This window comes from Lissotriton helveticus, chromosome 3_2 (assembly GCF_964261635.1).
Source record: "Lissotriton helveticus chromosome 3_2, aLisHel1.1, whole genome shotgun sequence".
In the NCBI taxonomy this organism is placed as follows: domain Eukaryota; kingdom Metazoa; phylum Chordata; class Amphibia; order Caudata; family Salamandridae; genus Lissotriton; species Lissotriton helveticus.
Window position 1 is genome coordinate 45,398,321 of NC_136062.1, and position 26,279 is coordinate 45,424,599.

The following is a 26,279-nucleotide window of genomic DNA, read 5'->3' on the forward strand; positions in this document are numbered from 1 at the left end:
CCTCTACGACCCCTTCTATTCGACAATCAAAGACAACCGCCTTCCCGCGGCTTCCCGCGCCGTGTCAGCCCTCTAGCAACCGTTGCTACCTACGCGAACATGCGAATGAAGCTCAGTAACAACAGTGCAACCCCTGTGAACCGGAAATGTCAGGTTTTTATGAAGTACATTATAGGTCTGTTGGGAAAGGGAGGATTCTCTGTCGAAAACAGGCAGCCATATTGAATAGGAGTATCTGCCGTTGAGGTACTGATTGATACCTTGAATGTATTCGTGTAAAGTGTCGGCTTATTAACTAGTTGGTGTTTCCTACTCCATCTACTATTCGTGTGCAGTAGCTTCTGCATGATTTGATCTTCCACTCAAATGCTGAATGGTAAAAATGATTCCCATTTTACGGACAACCGACTGGAAGTCGAAGTGGATGAGGACCCCCATCTTGAAATTGCAAGTTGTACCTTCTTTCAATTGGTAAGAACAGAACGATATCACGTCAAAGATACGATTCAAACATTAAATAGGGAACCAAATACGTATAGTCTGTTTTGTTGTAAGGAAACATACAGTGCGTCAATATGTGGTACAGCAAAGCGTTGTTGTTTTCAATACTGATAATAATAATTTTTTGTGGTACACATAACATAAATCGCATTTTGTATGTTTATTTTTTTTCTTATCATTCCCCGACTATTAATTCGCGATTTTCAAACCTGAAATGGCCGACGGATTGCCAGCTCGACAAAGGCTCAGGTGCAGGTCACTATATCTAGTCTTTCTTTTACTTCCATAGTGACATAGAACTCTACGCCTCTTTTAGCGATTTGGCTGGTGATTGGTGGAGGTGGCACTGCCTGTTTGCTCTGTCCGGTCCAATGGACTCTGAGAGAGGTTTTGACTGTTAAGAGGGAAGAGGAGACTGTCGGGCTTCTGGGGGTTTTTGTATTGCAACATGTATTAAGCGAAAAGCAAGGTAAGAAATATTATTGGTTTATTTTAGATTCATCCAACTGGAATGGGCATTAAAGCTAGTGGTTTTACGACTTTAATCGAGTTGCCTTCTAGGTGATACAAAGACATCAGGGGTTACTGTTGCTCCGTGTTTGCTGATCCACATTTATTTCCTTATGGTGCAGGGGAAACTACTCCTAATCTCAGTAGCGCTCATGTGATCAACCAGTGACGAGGGAACGTTTGTGTAAAAACCTTCACTGATTCAGCTGTTCGTAATAGGCGCATAGATATCACACCCAGTTGCTTAACCAGAGTTGCATATTACCTAGGGGTTATCCGCAGCAAATGTATTATCCAACTGACCTTTCTTTCTTGGATAAAAAGTTGGTGCTCTCTAGCACGCATGTCATCCCACCTTTTATGCAGTGACTGCACATATTTCTGCAGGCGCTTGCTCTTGGCTAGTTTAGCGTGCACGGTTGTCCTTAGATCTTATTTCTCCATGTATGCTTCATGGTCGGAGATGAACGTTTCATGCGGCTATATACGGTTGAGGCAAGGAGTTTGATGACCTGGCTGTTATGCTTACTGAAGAGCCAGGTCCTGGCTTTTCAGTAACCATAACTGTGAGGAAAATTGGAATGTGAATGTCATAGTGAACCGTTTTGTCGTCAGTTTATGACCCGAGACACTCGTTCGATAATGGATAATATGATGCGAATATCTTTCCTAGTCGAGGTGGTTAGTGCTTCGTTTTCCTGTAGAGTGTGTGTGTGTTGCTGAGACATTGGTCCTACTGTAATTCAGCTCTCTTGGGAACTTGAAAAAATATAATTTCTGATGTTGTGTGGCACCTTGTACCATCCCATCGAGTCTACCCTTCGTTCATGCAGGGTTGTATCGCCACTCTTCTCACCTTCCACAACGAGCAGCTAACTATCATAACCTGTTCCTCAAGCAACCCACTCTTTCCTTGAGCCCCATTCTACTTTCTTCCGCATTAGTAGCTGTTCACAGTCTGACAGTGTAGGCAGCTGGTATTGACTGAACAGTACCTGTTTTCACTACATACGCTAGTGCTCCCACATGGAGATATTGAGACAGTGGAGGGCTAAGTGAAGAATGCGCTCCACCACCGCTAAGGAAGAGGGGTAGCATTCTTGTCCTGGAAAATTTAAAGGCTTTTTTTATGTGTGTTTTTAGTTTCTAAAAGGCTTCAGTAATAATAGGAACAGAGACGTATGACAAACTTTTTTTATCGCAGTAGTAGAGAATACAATATGGCAATCAAAAACTTGAAAAATACAGCAAAACCCAAGTTATACAATGGTACAGATATACTGATAGTGAATAAATACATGAAAAATACATTTAAAAAAAAAACATTTTACATATTGGGTATGGAAAAAGAAACTGGGTGGAGAGGAAAAAAGAGCGGAGGGGGCAAGGAATCTGTGCCAAAGAAGCATATAAATAGTTTATATTGTAATTGCATTTATACAGCGCTTACTACCCCTGACGAGGCGTCGAAATGCTTTTTCGGCGAGTAGCACTCTACTCTGAGACCCATAGAGGATAGGTGTTGATAAGAAACTACTTAACTATTCTAGCTAACTCCTCATTTAAAAATAGAACCATAGAGTCCAAGCAATTACAATAAGAAACTGAATAAAAGAGAAATAATGGTATTGGGAAACAGTATGATCAGGATGGTTTTAAATTCTCTGAGAAAATACCATTGGTTATTGAATTTGTTTTACTACTATTATTTAAAAAAATAAAAGTGGTAAGAGGTAGCCATAATAATTCATTGTTATTCTTACAACGGGTAGAGGGCATAAAAGCCCTATCCAGTCTATGAAGAGAACAAATACAATACCACCAGGTGTTGTATCAAATGGCAGAGGAACCTTTCCAACTGAAGGTAATCTGTTGAAAAACAACAGTAAGTAATAAATCAAACAATTTTTTTTGGGGATAAAATAGGAGCATCATCGGCATAACTCAAGCTACCAAGAAAAATATATAGTATTTTAAAGGGATAGTGACAATGAAAAATGTTATTAATTTGATTCTATACCCTGTACCAGAAGGAAAGAGTGGGATGGCACCAAAGCATCATATGCATTAAATCACTAGTAGGAGAAATCACTGGACCAGCATTTACGGGTGTTTCTTGGGAGAATGTAGTGAGACTTGAAAGGGTAATATGTAACCTGTTGCATTAAATCACTAGGATGAGAATCCCTGGTCCAGCATTTACTGGTGTTTCCTTGGGAGAACGTAGCGAGACTTGAAGGAGTACTATATGAACTGTTATAGATAAAGAATAACGTTTGTGTCATATTAGCTGTTCTGGAAGCTTTATAGAGTTTCTACCAAATTTTATCCTAAATGTTAGAAGATACTGAAAAGTCCAAACCTGCTTCTGATAGTAGTTCTACCTTGTTTTTTTCTTTAAAGACCCTACAGAGGAAAAACGTTTACAAATCTGAGATGCCTTTGGGGGAGGAAGTTAGATATTCTACAGTGATTTTGTCCAAAGAGGTAGAGGGAGATTTGACTTCCAAAGAGAGAAACACATCTGGTAATATGTTTATTAAAAGGATAGAATGATAAAGAAATGAGTTTGGAAATTTGAAGGATTTCTGAAATTGAGGGAATGAAAGTGGTTCATTGTGCTTAAATAGATCAGCAACACAGATTACACCCCTAGTCCTCCAGGATTTCCAGGAGAGGGATTTATTTTTATATTTGATTAAATTATTGTATCACAGAGGACGTGTAAGTACTCATCCCGGGACGTGGTAATAAAGCACGAACATGGTTTCAGTAAACAACAAGTTTGTTTGAAGAGGATGTCAAATAAGAAGGGAAGGCAAAATAGAGAACGTCCTGTGGAGTAAAAGGGAGAATCAACAACTTCTCACCACCAGCCACAATGGGGAAAGACGGGATAATTCAGTTTGGAGCCAAAGAGACGCTTGTTATAAGCAAAATATGTGATTGTGTCTACAGAAGTCAGGAAAAATTACTCAACCATTTGACTTAGATCTTTTGAGTTTAGATAGTGATATTCTTGACTTTTTGTGTTTCCATTAAATGTGAGAAACAAGTCGATAAAAAAAAAAAAAAAAGATTCTGAATATGGACTGGTATCATGGACAACATAAATAATAATATTGGGGATCTCATCATTATGCTTGTGAAATATCAGTGAACCAAATAACTAGGTGTTTGATATTAGAAGAGGTCCAAAGAAACCCAGAGGATATAAAGGAAAATTGAAGGCAATTCTTGTTGAATGGAAGAGTCTCAGACTTGTCAGGATTAATTTTATATCCAGAGACTGCTGAGTGAGATGATATTTCAGTGAGAAGAGCTAACAGTGCTATTAGGATTTGAAATGAAGAAAAGTATGTACTCTTTATAGGCAGCAAGTTTCAACTGCTTATCCCCATTAGAAACCTGAAATTGAGGAACTATGACAGAAATGAGAAATTAAAGGCTCCAGCCCCCAAAATAAATATTAGTGGCGAAAAAGAGCAACCTTGACAAACTCCCCAGTGTAAAGTAAGTAGATGTTTGTTTGTTAACCAGCACTTAGGCTCTATGGTAGGCATACAATAAAGAAATCAATCATCTGAAATGACTATGCCATCTGAGAGAATAAATCAAGAAATCCTAGTTAATTCAATCAAAGGCCTTCTCGGCATTGATTGTTATTGTCACCAATGAACTTTTAATAGATGGAGCCTTACTCGGCACATTAAAGAATAAACTGGCATTGTCAGAACTTAATCGTCTTTTGCAAATCCCTCCGGTTCTTTACTGATCGTAGTTGGTAGCAGAGGATCAAGTTGTAAAGCTAATACCTTAGCAAAAATCTTGTAATCAACATTCACAAGAGAAATGGGATGATAATTCTTCCAGAGTTTGTGGTCCTTCCCCTCCTTTGAAATAAGGCAGATGGTAGCTTCTTGAAATATACTAATTCAAATGCCAGAAGTGGAAAAATAACAAAAGACCTGTAACATTTTGAGTAGTAATACACAAAAAAATGAGTACAAAATCAAACCGTAAATCCATCAGGACCTGGGGACTTGCCCTTTTTATGGACAGAGAGTTTATTTAATACTTCTTGCAAAGAGATTTTGGTTTCCAAAGTGGAGAAATCAATGTGGTTAATTACTGGTTTTGGTGCGAATTGCAAATAAGAAGTAGTAGATGACTCCTGAGGAATGGGTTCTGGTGAATAAAGATCAGAAAAAAAGACCTTAAATTCTTGGAAAATATCAGCATTTTTTTAGAAAGTTTCTCCTGCCACAGTACATATAGAGTCAATACAAGAGTTTTTTGTTTTTTTACCAGATAGTTTGCCAAGAGCTTCCTTACCTTGTTGTTTCCCCCATAAAATCTAGCGCTGCTCTTTAGCGAAACAGAAGCAGCTTGAGCTGTAGATCGCTTATTCAACCTGGAATTTGGCAGATAAAAATTGTTTAAGATTATTTTTGGTTTTAGAGGCATAACATTGGGGTTCTAGCTTTTCGATAGAGAAAAGCAGCTCTTTGTGCTCTTTATTTGGTGTCTTTCTTTGCATGTTTTTTAGTATGGTAAAGAAGGACTCATTATGGACGTTGGCAATGGAAACACAAATAGTATTCCTTTCTGTTTGAGAATCTCTCCCATTTGGTTCTGTATATTCAACTGATTTTAGCACTTATATTTCAGACTCTGATATTATGTGAATACGCAAAAAAGGCTGGCTAAAGTCTGCCATATTTTTATCAGTACACAAATTCGCAGTGAATGGGCTTTGGATTCAGCCCCGCCTTCCATTGGCTTATTTTGGTAAGCCCTCTTAAGCCATTGCTTCCTTGAAGTATTATTTACGTATAAACACACAGGAGAATTATGCAACTTGGTAAAATAGTGCATGACATATATAATGCAAGTGAAACCAGATAGCTGTGGAACAGTGTACTGTTTAAAGCCCTGTTCTCAAAATATTTCACACAGAGGATGGCACTGAGAAAGAACCACAATGCCTATTTCTTTTGCCCTCATACTCTCTTATCTTTGAAATATTTCATTGTGAGAAAAAAATATTAGAAAGAAAGATGATCCGACCTCAGGGCATCATGGGAATGCAAATGAACCCTGGTATTGCTTGTCTCCAAACAGTGTAGGAGAGGGCTACTCATAGATAATAAACAAAGCTGTAGTTGCTAGTGGCAGCAGGAAGCTTCAACATATAGAACACCAGCATAGAGCCTCATAAGTGGTTGGTTGCATCTTTCATACAGGTTCACTGGGTGTTACTTTTAAAAGACAAAAGAGTATCGATTCTCTTTGGCACTTATGTTGATCTCCTACATTTTGCTTTAGATTTGTTAAACTACACCTGCATTGCATGTTGTAAATTCTCATTTCAGTACCAAATACACATTTTTAGGTCTTGCCTGAGCCAGCGCATGGCTACCTCCGGCAAGACATTAAGTGAGTGGGCATTTGAAAATGCTACCACATGCTTTTGATTGTGGCTATGAGCGTGCGGTTGTGGGTGTGCGCCTACGAGCACAGGCGCCATCTCGCGGGCACCCTCACAGCCCGCGATCTCGCAAGTGCACGTGCACCACTCGCACTCAGGAGTTCCCCTGGGGCTCCAGCAGGCATCCACTTCGGCTTGCTGCTCGCAAGCGCGCGCACCACCACAGAGCGCGTCTTGCGGCTGCTTTAAGACTTGTCTCACATTGCACGTTGTACAAAGTGAGTGCATGTTGTATGTTTGTGATTCCTGGAAGCACTCGGGCTACAGTCTGCCGTCCTCATGCATGCTCCGTGGGGGTGCGGGGACAGTGGAATCTCTCGCCAAGACCACTGCTGAATGGATCTAATCCCGGACTTTGCTGTGTTTTGTGGGGAATCTTTCAGCATTGTGTGTGCAGCGTTGGTTTCCCAGCTTCCTATTTCAGGCTAACTGCGGAGGTGCCATGTTGTGCCCAGCTCAAAGCGAGTATCTAACTTTGTTTATGCCACTTAGTCTTCCCTGCTGATATGGCTGCCACTTTTACAGAAGCCCATAGCGAAGGCTTTGCACGCTCAGCCCTCTCCCTCTTTGCCATTGGCAAGTGTATTTGATCATTGAGGCTTCCTTAGTGTAAGGCTACCTTTGAGATTAAGATGCATAACATGTAGTTGCTTGCCACTATGTCCCTCCTAACCTCAGCCTCCCACATGCTGTTGTTTGAAAGTGCTGCAGACACATTCCCATATTTCCTTGTGCTATCGTTAATCATAATGTGAGCAGCCTCAACAAATGTACTTTTACTCCAAAGTCCTGCTGGCAACCACGGCTGCCCCTTGTTATCTTGGGCACGTTTGTGTTGCTCCTTGAGCTTATGTAAAGGAGGCAACTGTAAAATATGGAAACTATTCAGCTAGACTCCTATATTATTGTGACCCTGACACCAAGTGAAATAGTGTGCCCTGTAAAAGCAACTGTGAGTGTTTAGAAAAACTGCAGTTTGATTCTCAAATCTCAACACTAGAGGATACCCGATGTGTTCATTTCCCCAAGGCTCCCCCAAACTGTAACTGGCTAGACACTTTCTGTAGTTCTTTTCCAATATTTGCATTTTATAGCACTCCATAAGAATACATGATGTTGCTTGCCGCACCGTCCTAGCTGCTTACCGCTCCCCACTTCCTATGCTATGACATGTTGCTTGAAAGCGCTGCAGGTCTTGGGTGCATGGTCTTGGGCGCATATTTCTGTATTTCCTTTTGCTTCTGTAAACTCCAAATGTGAGCAGCCTTAAAAGTTTTACTTTCACTCCAAGGTCCTGCTGGTACCCGAGGTCACCACTGATTGTTGCAGTCACATTATTGTGTTCTTGAGCTTCTATAAAGGCAACTGTAAAAAGATGGAAGCGATTTAGCTCAACTCCTAAATTTTTCTGTCCCGGACACCATGTGTAATTGTATTTTTTCCGCTGGGATCTGACTCAAACTTCAGGTTTTATAAACATTCACAGTTGCTTTCACAGGAGCAACAAAGGCGTACAAGAATGAACGGGCTGACTTGAGTGATATGACGGGGACGAACCATTGTCAAACACAACATAAAGGTCCCGGACAGTGTCACAAAAACACTGTTACAATTGTGATTTAGGCAGGTACAGTGTGCTTTAACATCATGCTTTTGCATAACAAGCATTGGCATAGCCAACAGGTCTCGCCTTTTGGGACCTTATATGTGTTTAGCATAGCGAAGAAAGGCGTAGTGAAAAAAATCAGTTAGGGAAAGATAGGAGGGGTGTTATGTCATCAGCATAAACACTGTCGTTTACAAATGAGAATTGCTGCTGGATTGGTCAGAGTCGGGGGATCCAGTAATCAAACATGGTTAAAAGTCTGCCTGGTCAGATTCGTTTTGCTGATGCATGGCACCATGTTCGGATTCTCTTTTTTACTTTCCTACCTCCCTAGTAAACATTCTGTTGCAGAATTTTACCAAAGCCTTATCCTACAGGATGATCAGCCTTAACAGCAAGGTTTATGCTGCTGTGCCTCTGCCTTACTGAAACTATTTTACCCTTGGTATGTGCCCTTTATTTATTCGCCTCATAATTAACATTTGCCTCAAGAGGCCCCTCTTCTTTGCTACTCTTCCACCAGGGACACCTCCCATGTCTGGGTTACATTTACCCAGATGCAGCCAAGTTTTACACTCCAGCCTCTACCAAGATGGCTTTTGGATTGATTCCCTATTCTTAGTTTCTGTCCTCTTCTTTCCTGTACTTTGTTGCTTTGCTCAGGTTGTATAACCGTGGACTTGACCTTCCTCTGAGCAGCTCATTTCTTTTACGAAACTTCACAATCCAATAACTTGTCTTAGCCACGATTACTGGGTTCGAAGGGCTTTCGGGTTGTGTCAGAAGCAACATCTTCTACTTTGAGTCCCACTTTTTCCATGTGATGTGCTATAATGTCCTACGCTTTCTGTACTTGTTCAATGTTGGAGGATATCTTTAGGGCTATTGACTTGTCTGCTTTTAGGACCGTCTACCTGAAGTCAGCTGAACCAGGCTTTAAAAAGTCTACTTCTTATTTGATATGACGAGTCAGATTTTATCAGGGCAAGCTACTTTTAGTTCCTACTGGCCCTTTCGGAGAGAGAGCTCGTATTGGCAAACAGGTGTTCTGTTAATTCAGAAAGTGAATGAGTAATAAAGATTCCTTTAAATCTTGTTTTATATCTTATCACATACTCTGTGAATTCAGCGATAGCGGTTAAATGCACAGAGTATGTGACTGTGCTGCCCATTTAATCCACAAGATTGGTGTTTGTTTCTTTATCTGTCTGCAAAGTTAGAGGATTTTTTAAGGGAACTGTCTGGCAATCGTGCTAGGCTACAGAGAGTGTTTTTATTTAACACACAACATTTGAATAGCTTGAAAGTGAACTGTACAAATATTTCAAACTATATAATTTGTTAGGAAAGCACTTTATTTTTTGAAATTGTGATGGAAACTGTGTGAACTTGGGTTACTGGTAGAGGAGGTTGTAACCCTACTCAGGCAAAAACTGCAATTCTTGTCACTATGAAACACAAGCAAACCTCAAATTAACCTGTGCTCACATTTGTGGTAGCTTGGCACCAAATCAGTCAGGCTTAACTTAGAGGCAATGTATAAAGTGTTTATAGAGCACTTCAAACAGTAATAAAGAGAAAATATAACACAAGAAAACCCCCACAGCAGTTAAAAAAACAGAGTAACATTTAAATAAATTATTTGACACCAAAACGACAAATTAAATCAGTAGAATTGGAGATATGCAATGATAAAGAGTTAGGTAAAAATAGTGCTTGAAGTACAAAGCTCCAACTCTGTTTATAGACGAAGCACGTGCCAGGTAGAGAGCCCAAATTAGGGCAGCTGAACAAAGTACCTTAAATCCTGGTTGCAGAGTGTTGCAAGATCCCCTGTCGAGGGTGCAACGCGCAGTGGTGCTTTCAGTGAGCTATCGACTGCAGTGCAAGGCCCTGCATTGAGGGTGCTTTGTGAGGTCGAGGTTCCGCGGAGCTGTGCTGCTGCAGTGTTAGGTCCTCTGTCAAGGGTGCATTGCACATCATCAGTTCCGAGGAGCTGAGGGGCGCTGCGTCGGGGATGTGTACGCTGCGAGGAGATTCGTTGGTTCTGGCCAAAAAGTCACGGTTGGGTTGGCAGAGCACCTTCAGGTCTGCTACCAAGGGTCCAGGACTGAAGTGGCACCACTCTGACGGCAGGCCTCACAGCAGGCAGAGGCCCGGCGCTGGGTTCAATATGTTTGGAGCCTTTTCTGTCCCTGAGGTTCTGATCAAGATACCAGCCAACGAGCCCTTAGAGTAACTCTGGTAGTCCTGGGTTCAATCTGTAGGTCCAATCCTTCTCACTCTGAAAGCAGATTAGCAGTCCTTCTTGCAGCAGAGCAGCACAGTAATCCCTTTGAGTCTTTAAAATGGCCCAGAGATGTAATTTTAATTGAATTTATATTACTAAAGATTTGGGTCTGAGGGTCCATCCTAGGTGCCAGCTTTAAAGTAGGAGAAGTATCTAGAAGGTTCCACTCCCAGAGGTGTTTGGAATTTCCTTCCTCCCCGATCTGGCCCCATCTTGTCTTGGGCACAAACACATAGTGTGAAATCCTTTGTGAGTGTGCTGAGGCAGAGCCTTTGATGTGTAGGTGTTGTAGGTGACTGCTTCTCCCCTCTATCAAGTCCGAGATGGCCCATCCTGCTTACCAGAAAACAGTCAGAGAGAGCCAAGTCCAACAAAACAAAGATTTTATTTGGATCAAAACGTTTATAAATTGTAAATGTTTGCTAAAACCCGATTTCTTCACATTATTGTTTGTATGCTTTATAGTTTTATCCGTAAAACCTCATATCAATCAAAGTCTGTGGCCATTTCAATTGATAATGTGCTGTCCACAAATAACTGTGCGCTACCACATCATGCTTTGGTAATATAGTTATTAAGTTTGAGAGTTTCTGAACATGAACTGAGAAACATTCCTGCGCCTGACCTGATGATAACGCTATTAGTGACATAAGAGCCAAGTCAGGCGTTGTGTGCCCTATAAATGGGGTAAATTCTTATTATAACGGAGCACGTCTATTAGATCAAACGAGGTTTTTTTTATACAGCTGACAAGATGGACTCGCATATTTGAAGGTGCTCTTATGCGATAAAGAAGTGAAAGGTGACTCGGTGAAATAAAATATTTGCCTAGGATCACACAATTTTAAGCCAGTTTATGGCTTAAGCGCATTGCAGGTAGGTCAAGTAGATGATTCAGGTGACTAGACTTGAAGGTCTAGTAACATTTTTATAATTTGTCGAGGCCTGCAATCACAAGACAGGCAGACTTCGGAATTTTTAACTGTAACTCCTTGTCTTTTCATAGCATGGGGATTTTCCTAACTTTACTACAAATCAAATCCAACATTCCATTAAAGGCAAGGAGGTAATGGCAATATAGGCCCCACCCATCCAAGTGGGTGATCAAATTGAGCTGCTTTATTATGTTACAATTCCAGTTTCTGGAAGCCTATTTATGCTTTGTATAGTTCTAAATGCACTACTCACGCTTGCTATTTTGCTATGAGGTTTTCACAATCCTAATGCATGGGCTTCAGCTTGCTGGTTTGTTTTGGGACCTAGCGGCTTCTATACATGTGGCTCACCCTTTTCTTCATGCCTATGTCTGGTTGGATTTTTCTTACTTGCTGATATCTGCGATAAAGAGCAGTTACTTGGATGTGATTCCTCTTATGGATAGGGACAGTTGCATGACAATGTGTTGTTTCATCTCTTTATTGACCCTGATAGGATAGTAATACAAGGTTGTTTGCGGATTGTAAAAGCAGCATGCCTTTAAAATCTCAAAACACTCTGATTTCTGAATTCTAGTGCAGATCCGAACAGTTTCTAAGGTTAATGATTAGTACAACTTGGCCCATGCAGACATGTATTCTGATTATTTCTGCAAGTCAGGATTGACACTGATTTTGAATCTGAGTAAATGTTGAAGGTGAAGGAATCGTGGTGCTAATTGCAGATATTGTGTAATGCTGTTACTACTGCTGTCTGAGGGCACAGCTTGTAAGTTTTTGTTATAACCTGTATGCATTCACTAATTCAGCCAGCCACCAATCAGTGAACTTGCATATCCATCTATGAACTTAATCACACTGAGCTTGCCCAGGCACGGTCACTTATTCATTCATCCAACTATGACTGCTGTCATAATGTTTTCTCAAACACCCATTGACAGGGCAACACACGCAAAGTCATCAATGAAAAATTACTTAGTTAAAAATTAGCCAAGCCTATTGCTTTTACCATTTTCTTCTTTTTATGTTCTTCTAGCCATTGGACGTTTTATCAGTGTACCTGCTTTAGATATTCCAGTAATGCTCAGGGGTATGTGTTTATGCACAGTAGCTATTACCTCTGCATGTCTATGAGCATTCATCTTAGAAGGTCTTACTGAGAGTAGGAGGAGCTAATAAAAGACCTGCTCTACTTATTCCCACCCTTATGAATACCCGCAGACAGTAAAAACGATTGTCTAAGCCTGCATTTATACATATTTATATCCGCACTCTTCCAAAAACATACTTCAGTAAAATTCCTTTTAGAATTAATATTTCCTCTTTCTAAGTTCACTGATCAAATATCAACATTCAAAATCATACATCGTTAGGTATGTGATGGCTCCAAACTGTCTGATTTTGCTTTGGTACGAAGGAAGAAGATAAGAAAAAATAGTGTCTGGTGGTAAAAACAAATAAACACAGTATCAAAGAAGCCAGTTTAATATGTACATTGCATTTACAAATGGTTGAATTTCTTCTGACATTTGTTTTTTCCCTTCAGCATTACATTAAAGAAGATTTTCTCCTAAAACACTACAATGTCTCTGGATTTCGATAGTGGGGCCCTTCAGACACAGCATGATGATGAAGAAGAATATGATAAAGAGGACTACGCCAGAGACCAGGAGGTAAACTGTTTAAACTAACTTAAAAAAATCCTGATTTTGTTTGTTTAGTTATCTTCTATGAAAGTATATATTTTTCAAATAGATAGTCTTTTAGGTACTGTGAAACATGATTTTTTTTCCAGCCACTATTTCTTTCGTCAATGTAGTGAATGGGGATTTTGAGAAGTTCACGCTTTCCTATTTTTTGTTTAAAACATTTATCGTCTTTTCCAGTTTCACAGTCAGTCAATGTCATATCAAGTGCATAATCCTCTGCTAAGAACATGCGGCTGTAATATAACAGACATATATTTATATCAAGTACAAACATATGCAATCAACTGCATAAGATAAAGCACAACCAATTAACAAAGGAAGAGCAGTGCTGTGTACTTACTACGATCAGTAACTATAACGTCTGAGTGGTTGATCGGGAACAGTGGCGGTCAAGGAACAGTGGAGTCCACATGTTTTCCTGTTTGGGCATGAATGTCCTACAACGATTTATTAATGTAGACAAAGAATTCTTAATCTCACCCCTGCGTGCTCTCCCATTTTTGCTAGATTACTAATCATTGGACTATTTCCTACCTATGTTACTTCAGGCATGCTCTCTTCCCCTTGTATTTCTGCAGCAAGACCAGGTCTGATTTTTTTATTGAGAGCCTGCCCCCTTGTTTGAAGCTGGATTCCTAGTTGCTTCTGATTCATTAATGGGTATAGAGCGAAACAGAGTGAGCTAGAGTAAGACTTGGAAACACCCTCATGATCCCTTTGTGCCATGGCCCCTACATCTCTGGAGCTAGCCCATTCACATCTCTTAAGGTTTTGGAATGGGGTAATGTTTTTGACTCACTGACCCATTACTTGCCAGATAATGCCGGATGTGTTTTTAGGTCTCGCTGAGTCTGCGCGCATGCGCTGCTCGGAGAGACTTTAAGTAGCGGACGCGCAACAAGCACGCGCACTGCTGCGCGCACATCCCTTGTTTTCCATTTCTTTACTTTTGCTTTTGTTATAACCGCGGCAACAGCGCTCTGATATGTTGGAAAATGTTCATTTTGGGCTGAAATGGAAGCTCCACATTGGCTGTCTGATTCAGTGGGAAGATCACGCTTTGTTTGTTTGCTTTACTTTTAAGATTAAAAGTAAAGCGCGGGTGCCGCAATTATAGCAAAAGTTAAGAAATAGAAGTTTTTTTCTATTTCTTTATTTTTGCGTTAATCGCGGCACCCACGCTTTACTTTTAACATTAAAAGTAAAGCGCGGGTGCCGCGATTATAGCAAAAGAAAAGAAATAGAAAAAAACTTCTATTTATTAACACACACACAACCACACACAACCACACACAACCACACACAAACAACCATACACACACAACCACACCAAGCATTTGCATAGCCAATAGGTCTCGCCTCTGGGACCTTATAAGTGTTTAGCCACGCAACAGTTGATGTGGTTGCACCAAGGATATTGTGCTGCATAACTAAATACTTAGAAGGTCCCAAAAGCGAGACCTATTTGCTATGCCAATGCTTGTTGTTTTTCCTTCTTTACACAAACACTACTCTCCTAAGTATGTTCATTTTATTTATATATATATATATATATATATATATATATATATATATATATATATCACACATTCTGCAATAGCGCCGGTGTAGTTATGATTGACATAGTTTCCTTTAAAAATTAGTTTCCTGTTTTGCTGATAACTTTGGCGTCCGTTGACAGATCTGTACAAAACATTTCAGAAATGCTCATCCGAATTGGGTTTTAGATTGGCAAGTTCTTTGCGAATTCGTCAAACGCAAGGATAGAATAAAAAGGGGCAGAGGGTCAAAAAAGTAACATTTCCTATATGAACTCCTTTAGGAAGTTTTGAACTCCACTACACAAAAACTGGACTGAATAGAATTTGCTTAGTTTTGGCTCAATCCATTCCGTTGTTTTTAAGAAATTGGTCTTAGCAAAGCTTTTTTTGTAGACCTCTGAGCCAGCCTATAAGTCAAAGCAGAGCTTTCTGGGCCGTTAATCTGCATTCAATCACCAAACTCGTGTCAAGGACCATTTGCAAACACAGATTTCAAGAAATACTCAAATCCTATTGGATTAGGGTATTTTTTCTCCCGTCGTCTGTTTTGGATCCCGGGACTCAAACCAGAGGCCATGGACGAGATTGCTTTGATTAGCCAGCCACAAGAGAAAATTTTTTCTTACAGCTGCCATTGCAGGACACAGTCTGACCTGTTCAGATATCATTCCATCACACAGAAAAGTTCCTTTGCCCTGCTAACAGGAGGCACATCCACCATTTTGTGAGAAGCAAGACACTGGAACAAGGTGGTATTAATACTCGCAGTTCATTTGGCTCCACTTTAGCACAATTTTAAGGAGGAGAGCTTACTGGACCATCCACATCTACTCCACAGGAGGAGGAAGAGGACGTGCATTGCCCATGACAGAGTGACAAAGTAGTCTGCCGGGTTGGAGTATTTCACCCATCCTACTTGCGAGAAGAAGCTAAATGTATGCGAGGTTCCCTGCCAGCTCTGTGACCAAAAATGTAGCCGGAGGGAAGAGATAGTACTACTTTGGCAAATCAACCACATGCCGACCTGTGAAGTTGAAGCATAAAAAAAAGTATTGAAGCGGCAAAGGGAGAAATTGCATGCTGAAGTTCAGTAAAGTCAAACATTACCAGTTGTTCTGTGGAGGTGCTGGACAAAGAACAGCAGGAGACCAGTCTGCACATCAATGGGACCCATTGTATTTTGTCTCCTCCTTGCAAGCCTTGATCACAAAAAAAACATTTAAAACCATTATTACAGATCCACTTAATGAAATAATAGAACATGTTCTTTCCCAGCTCCAGCTCTCTTCCCAGAACATGTCGGTAGCCCCCAAAAATAGCTTGCTCAGTCAAAATCGGATTGACCACTAAGTAAACACTCACTCGGGATCAGTTGCAGTAAAAGTAAGTAAGGTTTGTTCCAACAGCATCTCATAAGGCGTTACTGCCATTAAGGCCTTGATCACGGGATGCTTGTTTCCGGTCCAGGGAGGACCTGGCTTGGCAGTTCGGGCTGGACTGTTGCCATGAGGTACAGGGTCAATACTGATTTGCATATGGCAAGGTCTAAACTGGGGTGACATCGCGAGCAAAGGAATGATGGATTTAACCCAGATCTCTTGACTGGGTGTGAATGTTTTGATTTGTTCTGCATTCCGTCCATCAATTGTGTGTCTTTTGATCACATGACCAGCACCGCCAATCCTTCACCAAGAATCCCAACACAAGTTACCTAAAAAAGGCTGAAAAAGAACAATGTGAACTGATGTTCTGTGTGCGCCATCTTGGAATGGTACAGGTTACAATCATTACAATCAACTAACATTTTCATTACTTTCCAGTGTAGTTTCCATAATTTATATACATAATCAGAAAATAATAATACTATAACCAAATTGAAACATTCTTATTATGCCATCCAATATAGAGTTGCAATATTGCCACTGGGATCCCAATAACTGATAATAACATTACTATATTCAAGTTAAATCTAAACCCATAAACAGGATATCAATATTGTAACTCATAAAATGACTTCTTCTGCTCCTTTGACTTGCTCAGCAATTCCTAAATGTCTTGACTAACACAAATACAACCCAAGGGGCTTTTGGTTGCAAATTCTTTCATATATCTGGACTCTTTTCTCCTCAGCACAGCTGTTCTGGAGTGAGAATTGCTCAAAGGCATAGTATGTGAGTTTGGATTGGTCACTGTACTGTGCCTACTTGAAATGTCTCGCCATGGGATAATGAGGGTCATTATTGTCTATAGCTTACATGTGCTCCAAGGTTCTCTTCTTCATAGCATGTTTACGTATAAGAAAATGTGTTGTAAAGATTCACAGTAAAGGCATGTGTTGTAAACGTAATGCATTCTAACAACTGATATTCATTTATTATGGTTGTTGAGTGTGGGAACGGGTCTTGACTCTGAACCAGTGGGCTATAACACTGTAGCACATTCCATCTTGCTACAGTGTCTGAACAAAGGTGGGGTGAGAGGGGCAGCGCTGAAATGGATTTATTCATTTCTTGCAGGCCGAGGCTTCCAAGTGAGGCAAGGTGACCACTACTCTGAGCGTATCTCTTTGGACCAGGGGGTGCCGCAGGGCTCGTCCCTGAGTCCAACACTTTTTATTCTTTATGTTGCCCCGATTGCCACCTTAGTAGAGAGTCACGGCCTCCGATTGGTGTCTTATGCCGATGACACCCAGTTGGTTATCTCCCTGTCGCGTGCACCCGGTCTTTCGGCGGACATCTTCAGAGCTTGCATGCAAGATCTAGCTGCCTGGATGTCTGCCAATTGTCTCAAGCTCAACGGAGGCAAGACCGAGGTGCTGGTCGTGGGGGGAGGCCAATCGGCATGGACATCGGCATGGTGGCCGCCATGCCTAGGTCCAACACCCATTCCGTGCCAGAAAGCAAAGAACTTGGGCATCTGGTTCGATACTGACCTGACCTTTGGCCCCCAGATCAATCGGGTGGTCGGATCATGTTTCGGGACCCTCAAAAGTCTCAGGAAGGCATTGAAGTTTTTACCTGTGAGAGCCCGTCAAACCCTGGTGCATGCACTAGTCACATCAAAGATGGACTATGGCAATCTTCTCTATTTAGGGACCTTGGAGAAGAATTTGAGCCGCCTACAGATCTTACAGAATGCCGCTGCCCGACTAGTGCTTAGACTACCCAGAAGAGCCGCATCCTCAGCGGCCCTCCGGTCTTTGCATTGACTCCCGATCAGAAGCAGGGTAGAATTCAAAGCACTATGCACTTGCCATCGGATCATCAATGGGAGGTCTCCTCTCCCTTTGAAAGGACTGCTGACGTCTTACGAGCCGTCTCGCTCCCTGAGATCTTCCGGCTCAGGACTCCTGGCTATCCCCAAGGTGTCTAGAGCACGGATGGGCGGAAGATCCTTTAGGTACCTTGCAGCTTCTAGATGGAACAAACTACCCATAGCATTGCGATTAGAACCATCAGAACTAATCTTTAGAGCCAAGCTTAAAACTGCACTTTTCGCACAGTGAGGTATTCCGCTTCTGTAGGTTCCAGTAGGTATCTGCTCCTCAGCGCGGGGACACGCCGCTGTGCGTCACCAAGCGCTTTACAAAACCCCCTAAATAGAAATAGAAATAAGACTTCTCCACTCCCTCAAAAATTGTAATAAATAGAATATTACAATCAGTACATCTATGTGTATGTATGTATGTATGTATATATGTGTGTGTGTGTGTATATATATATATATATATATATATATATATATATATATATATATATATATATATATATTATCTGATGAAGGAGAAAGGAATTCTCTGAAACGCGTAAGGCCCAAGGACTTTCTAATGGAATGGGAAGCTGCCTGTTTTTTCGTAATAAAGGTCGGAGACCTACCTGAAGCTGTGTGCGGCCTCATTTTCTGGACAACTTTGGTAATATATATATATTCACTGGAAAAAAAGAAAGGTTACAGGGACGTTATATTTGGGCTCAGATTTTACACACAAAACCATAGAAATTCAGCAGTTATAGTTACCCGAGCGAACTCTAACCTACACCCCGCAATGCACTGCTTATGACCTTACATATTACAACACTCATGACATGGTCAGTAATATCACTCATGACATCATCCAGTGAGTGTGTTTCGTAAAGGTTTCTGAGACGTAAAGATATATATATTTATATATATACTAAGCTACTTCATAAGTTAAAGTACTATTCTTTCTGTACTACTAATGAGTGATACTAATACTAACATATGTTTACTGAACTATAATCCCGTTTTAAAGTGGGTGTACTGTTTATCAGTTCCCTGCTGATGTATGTGCACGGTAATGTCATAGCTGTTAAGTGAGTATAGTTCTGTTTTGTGACGTACTGACCAGTTACCTTAGACCTCTCTCCTTTCTGATGAATTACTGTAGTAGTAGATTGCAATAAATACACTTGTTCACTAAGACCTTTCTCTAGGCTGATGGCTTAGTGTAGTAAAGATTTAGAATGGACTGACCTCTGCTTACACCTTTTATCCAGGGTGAAGAATAATTTTACTAGTGGTTTGTGGCACAGCGGCCTGTCCGCTAAGACCTCTCAACTGGTTGTATGTTGTAGTGGTTTGTGTAAATCTGACTTTTGTACTAAAACCTCTTTCCAGGCTCATGAGTGGTGTTATTGTGGTTTGTAGTTAAATAGCCAATGCAGTTTGATGTTTTACTTTCCTCATTAGCTTTTAGAGTAGTGGTTAACAAGAGACTGGACTATCCGCTGAGAACTGTCTCTTAGGTCATGGGTGAGTGTAGTAGTTGATAAGGTTACAGTGAGCTCAGTCTCTCACCTCTGTCATCTTTAAAAAAAAAAAAGAATTGTAATTGTATTTTATGAAGTATATTGTAGGTTATTTTGCTGGATGATGTCATCTGTGATGTCACTGACCATGTCATGAGTGATGTAATATGTGAGGTCCTAAGCAGTGCATTGTTGGGGCATACATTACATGTTACCTCTGGTAACTATAACTGCTGAAATTCTATAGATTTGTGTGAGTGTAAAATCAGAGCATAACCATAACGTCCCTGTAACCTAGGTTTTTTTTCCAGTGAATTTCTACGTTTTTTAATGGTATTGTCTTACTATAACGTCTGTATAACCTTTGCTTTTTTAAGTGAATTTCACAATTGTATTACGATTTAACCCATAAGTTCAATTCAGTAATATACATTTTTATAGGTTTATAAATACATTTTATGAAGACATTATAGAATTTACAACAATTAACAAATAAACATAACATAACTTATTTGACTGTTTACAAATATTGTTTTCAATTTGTTTTATGGAACCGCAGATCCACTGCAATGCCACCACATATATGGCCACCCATCCACATTGAAAACCGTACTCTAAATCATTTTCGGTTTCAGTGTTGCATCTCACTGGAGACAGTCTCTGCGGCACACCTCCATTGTATAATCCCATTTCCTTCAATAGAAGAGGGTATCGAAGTTAAGATCTCTTATGCTGAATACAGAAAACAATGTAAAGAGCAGGACGAAGAAGAAGACCACTTCCCCAAAACATTTTCAACTCAATATATGTAGCAAGAAACTATTTTGAAGAAGTGTTCACACAGCACATCATTTGTTTCAGAACACCTGAAAACCATACATACAAGGACGTATCAGAGGATAAGCGAAACAAAAGGTAGTGCATTTGCATCACCAGTTGAACCATCTGTGGGACCCTTACCACTTGATCTGAGACTTACCTATCTCGCTGTTTCACCAAAACTGCAAGACATGGTGACTCATTGTGCAAAACGTCATATGCCAGTGGAACTAAATGCATCATCTGTTGCCCACTTTAAGGATGCTGTCAAGAAACATAATTCTGTTTTTTTTTCACCCCATCCTTCATTACTCTTTAAACACAAGTAGATATCTGAAAAGCAAATATAGAATACATTAAACTTCAGATTACATACGTTTAGAAAAGGGTGTCTCTAGTTGGCTGAGGTAGGTACCTTAGTCGAAATAGGGACCCTTGCTTCTAGTCAGGGAAAGGAGGGACACACTTAGATAACCCCTGCTCACCCCTTGGTAGCTTGGCACGAGCAGCCAGGCTTATCTCCAAGGCAATGTGTAAAGTATTTGCAACCGAACTCCCAGTAACACAGTGATAACACCACAAATGAACACCACACTCATTTAGGAAAATAGCGATAACCTTATACGATTAGACCAAACAATAAAAGTATCCAACATATGCGTATTCTTAATATTTCACTTGTCCAGTTATTAGGCCAACAATCACTTATAGGTTCTTGCGGTATTAATGAGCAGTTCACGATGATCTAATGCAGTCCTAATGCGATGCGATGCAGTTCGTAATGCAGTTCCTTATGTAGAAAATAAGACCGTCCTTAATGCAAATACTAATGCAGATCGTAAAAACAAGTAATAAGGCAGTTTGTAGTGCACGTACTAATGCGGATCGTAAAACTAGTATTAAGGCTGTTTGTAGTGCAGGTACTAATGCGGATCGTAAAAACAAGTAATTAGGCAGTTCGTAGTGCACGTACTAATGCAGATCGTAAAACAAGTAATAAGGACGTTCGTAGTGCACGTACTAATGCGGATCGTAAAAACAATTAGGCACCGATCACGGTGCTGGTGAAGGTCTCTAGGCCATTCCTGGCTGACTCTTGGTCAGCGGTTACCAAAATATGCCCCCAATCCTGTTACGAAGGAAACCAAGTGCAGCTTCCCAATCCGACCCTGGTACTGCTGCTTCTTGGCGAGTACGGGCTGCGATACTGACTTGAGTGGAGACTCGCGCTACAAAGATGGGAAAGGCCGAGAGCTGTCTCTCGTAGCATGCACTCCTCCCCAGGCGGCGACACACGCACGCTCGCTGAGGGTTACTTGGGGGTGGGGGGTGCAGTTTCTCTCTCCTCTCCTCGCGGCTTGGGCATCACACTGTGCGGCTTCAGGTTGATGACGGCTACTCCTCGCAGTGAGAGTCGGGCTACCAGGCCACGGCCTTGCAGCTGCTTGGTTCCCGGCGCGACACCATTGATCTTGAGCAAAGGACCTCGGACCCACGATGGTGAAGGTTCACAGGTCTCTCCTTGGAAAAGGCAGGCTCGGGCTGGCGGCAGTGATTTCTCATGGCTCCCCCTTGGGACTACGGTCAGGGCCGATGACGATAACGATCACATCACTTCTGGTCACGCTGTCTATCGAAGTAGAGCGCAAGACTGCTCCGGGGCACAGGGTCACGGAACAATTCTCACAACGATCTCAGGCTGCAAAAAGCACACGCACACAGCGTCGCTGAGCCACACCTGGAAACATTTATGTTCCTGAGTTTCCACAACAGGGAGCCAGCTCCTCTCCGGCCCTTGGAGACAAGTTACTTCAGGACACAGCACACAGCAAAGTCCTTTCAAGCAGGTGGATACAGCCCTTGTCCTCTCCAGAATCAAATCAGTAAACTGCAGGCCAGCCCCAGAACACACAGCAAGGGCAGTCATTCTCTTCAGCTGTTCTTCCTTGGCAGAGGTTCCTCTTGATCACAAAGTAGTTTCAATCCTTTTTCAGGCTTGAGTTCAGTCTTCAGCTCTCACATTTATACCCCTAAATGCCTTTGAAGTCTTTGTGTTCAGGGAGCTCTGAGCCTGGTCCAAACCAGACCTGGATGTCTTCCTGCCAGTGCACACCCTCTTCCTTTGATATTGAGGGTCTGCACCCCAGACGCTCAGCAGGAGATGGGGGCCATCCTTTGGTGGCAGCAACACAGCCCTCTTCACATCTAGGGGGCTACTACTCCCCCCACATCAAATGTAGGTCAGCCTTTTGCTGTCTAACCTAATCCTCTCTGGTGTCAGGACACTCCCCACACCCTGTCACATCCAAACCCAGACAGTCAATACACAACCAGGCAGAGGCACACAGGAATGTTTAAGACAAGAAACCAGCCACTTCTAAAAGTGTGGTTTCTAAACACACAATTTAAAAATCATCTTCACAAAAAGATGTGTTATTAAATTCCGAGTTCAGGCACACTAAACTCCATCTTATGCCTATGGGAAGATATGTTGGGAACATGTGACACAGCATTCTCCATTCTGTCCCATGGGCAAGATAGCCTTGCAACAGTGAAAAACTAATTTGGCAGAATTTCACTGTCAGGACATGGTCAGTCAGTCAATTAGGCTCTATTTCGATTATGGTACATATCTTAAAAAGCATTACAAGTAGATAAAAACAGTTTTAAAAATCCAATGCGTAAATAAAATACATACAATTCATATTACAAATGGCGCAAATAAATTACATAAGAACAGTCTAAAAATACATATTAAACAAGGTGCAAAAGCCTAATGGATCTAATACGCCATGCCCAACCTAAGAATTTCGCCATTCCACATGCAAACAGGGGCCGAGGGTCCGTTTTCAAAATTCGTAGGGCCTCCTTGTGGGATCAGGTCCCAAGCTCTCTGCAGAGTGGTTTCAGCCATCTGCGGCGAGGAGCTGCATAGGTCGGGCATTCAAACAGCAGGTGGGGAACTGATTCTATCCTGGTCTCACAAAAGGGGCAGAAGGGAGTTGTCTGTGCCGGGACCTTCCACCTGGCGGTCAGATTCCCAACTGGGAGTAGGCCTACCCTAAATTTAAAATATAGCGCCCTGTCCCAGGGTTTTAGAATGGTATCCAGATATGGCTCGCAGAAATGCACCTCTTTAACCAAAAGGAAATCCATAGTGGACCTACACAAATTGGCGTTACTATTTCTGCCATCAAGCACCCAACTCCAGTATAACTTCTTCAAAGCTGGCTTGGACGGTGCAGTTCTGGTAGTCCAAGCATCTTCGAGGCCCAGGTCTGCAAGGAGGAGCTTGACTTCCCTTAGCCAGCGGATGTTAGACCAGCCAGGCATTGAAAGAACTTCTTTAAGACCTTCCGCATAGCTGGACATTTCCGGGACTCTCCAGATACGTGCCCACAAAAGAAGAGGGCGCAACCTCGCCTGGTCACTAATAGGCAGAGTACCCATATCTAAAAGGAGTGGTAGAGTTGGCGTACTATAGGGGAGTCCCATTAAGTCCTTGTGGAATTTGTTTTCTGACTGAGACAACTGGTCCACATTCTCCACCCCCCAGAGTTCCTCCCCATAAAGAGCTGCACTGACACCTCTTGCCCTATATATGTCAAGTACCGGTGCAATGGGTTTGAGGGTTGAGGCACGCTGTTCGCTAAGGAGGGCCCCCACCACCCTCTTGTGGGTCAGCAGCATCTTTTGGTGGTGACATTTCCAACTCATGGAGTCGCAGAGACGAATACCGAGGTAATCGAACTCCTTAACCCTCTCGAGTGGAACGGAGTCAAGGGTAGGTGGTTTGACGGTCTTCTTCGGGGGTTTAGGACTAGGTACTTGGTCTTCCCTGTGTTGATAACTAGTCCTCTAGAATCACAAAAGGATTTAAAGCTAGTTAGGAGATTCTGCAGGCCTGCTGGAGTTTTGGAGATCAGGAGGGTATCATCTGCAAATAAGAGGGTGGGTATTATCCTGCCAGCCAGGGATGGAGCGTCTGCAGGGTGTTGTAGCAGGTGCTCCACCACTCCGTTGACGTACAAGGAAAAGAGAGTGGGGGCTAGCACACATCCCTGGCGGACCCCTCTATTTACAGGAATACCTGATGTTTTTTGGCCCTGGTTACCCCACCTGATCTGTGCAAAATTGTCAGCGTGCAGCTTTATCAGCATACTTAATAGGTATGGGGGAATTCCCAGTGCATCAAGCACACTCCAGAGTTGGTTACGTGGGACCAGGTCAAAGGCAGTCCGTAGATCTATAAATGCTAGGTACAGACTGCCTTTGCCCAGTAGAACCACTTTCCAATAAAGCATCATAAGCCGAAATGATTGCTCTATTGTCCCCATACCTGGTCTAAAGCCCGCCTGGTAGTCAGAAAGGATATGCTTCTCCTCTACCCACTGCAGACCCTTCCTAAAACCACTTTGCCTGCTACCTTCTGTGTGGAGTCCAGGAGGCTTATGGGACGATAATTAGCTGGCTCCTCCCGGCTCCCTTTCTTGAAAATTGGGACGACCACTGCGCCCTTCCATGAGTCCGGGAGAGCTGCACCAGCCAAGCCAGCATTCAGTAAGGAAGCAATAAGTCTCCCCCACTCATCTGGATTGATACGGAGCAGGTCCCCCGGTAAACAGTCGGGGCCCGCTGCCTTGTTGGGGACAAGAAGTTTATTCGCCTCCACCACTTCCTTGGATGTGAACAAGAGCTCCTCATTAAGCTCGATGCAATTTGTGGGGGAATATTCAGTCGGGGTTACCTCAGTGCCTAAAACCATAGTGTAGAGCTGCGAGAAGTGATCAAACCATACGCCTTCCGTTATATTGCATGTTATAAGCGAGTCCACAGGTTTGATCCTAGCTCTTATTTTTTTTTTAAAGGTTTTTATTGAAGAAAAACAAGAGAATATACATAAATCAGGTGTCATACTCCAGAACGATACATCAATAGGTGAGCGTGGGTACAATGCATAGAAAACAATTTTTACAGACGGATGCAATTGTGGCAACGATATGTACTGCAAGGGAAAAAATAAACGGCAATCCGACAAACGGTATCCCACAAAGCCCGCCCACCCACGATACAGGATATGAAGAGCCAAGCAGACCCCCGACAAATAGGAAAAACGACCCAGGATGATCAACCCGTCTCTTGTAAAGAAGAAAGAAAGAAGAAAAAAGGCCATAGAACTAAACTAATATAAAACAATAAACCCCTCCCCAATCCCCCCACCCTACACCTCTGCAATGGCTACGGCCCATCCCCACTAGCAGCGTGCCTGTCGCCCCGGAACTTGTACCTAAAAGAAGGAAAGAAGAAAGTGGAGGAGGGAATATCGAACATGCCCCCCCGGTTCCCCTTGCCCCCCCGCCAGCCGCAACCCACCCCATAAGTCTCCAGGATAAGAAAACGTAACAAGTAGAATCAAACAGGCGGGGGAAGCGTGTAAAAGACCCACCCCCCTCCCGTGCAATCATGAGGTACAATCCCGTAGCAAATGAAGTCTTTTCCCAAACCCATACGGTCAAAGTCAACCCTGGCCGCTACGATTCTTCATGCGAGCCCTGTCCAATTGAACCGCCATCACATAAAGGATATCCAGAGATAGAAAAGTTTCAAAGTCCACACGAAAGGAGTGATACCAGGATAGACGTTTACAAAGTTCAAAAGTCAAACCAAGTTCACTGAAGTCAGCAAAGCGTTTTTGAGCACTCAGAAAGTAAAGGGGCGAGGTATTAATCCGACATTCATTCGAAAATGCACACTGAAGTACAGAAATCGTCACATCCATCTCGGGCGATATCGACATAGGGCAAAACACACATCCGATAGTTTCGGGCTCGCTCGCTGGCATCTGGGGGTCGGAAAAAATTTCAATGTCCGACTTCCACGCAGGGTCCTCGGTAGCTATCGGAGCTCGCTCCGCGGGTAAGGCATCTTGGTCCAACACCAACAGAGGGTCGGAGTCCGGTCTCCGGCAGATGTTATCAACAGTCACAACGATCCTCCGGACGGTGGCGGTGACTCGTATGTGGAGCTCCCCAATGGCGGCCATTATAGTACGCAGCGACGGTGTACTTTCGGCCCGCTCTATCGCCCCTCAGTGAGCGACCGGGCGGG

The 26,279-nt window shown here is 42.3% G+C and overlaps 1 protein-coding gene across 2 annotated transcripts in view; it reads left to right on the plus strand.

Moving 5' to 3' along the window:
* Window positions 1-201: 201 nt before the first annotated feature.
* The window catches only part of CEP152 (centrosomal protein 152), a 1,079,595-nt gene continuing 1,053,517 nt past the window's right edge, over window positions 202-26,279 (plus strand). Inside the window, exons 1-2 of one of the 2 annotated variants that reach the window (XM_078684802.1) lie at window positions 202-471; window positions 12,880-13,006. In XM_078684802.1, the coding sequence (XP_078540928.1) occupies window positions 12,917-13,006 (90 nt within the window). In that variant the 5' untranslated portion in view covers window positions 202-471; window positions 12,880-12,916. Of the gene's footprint in view, window positions 472-837; window positions 971-12,879; window positions 13,007-26,279 lie in introns of those variants that run through there. The other variant, XM_078684801.1, reaches the window with a different exon arrangement.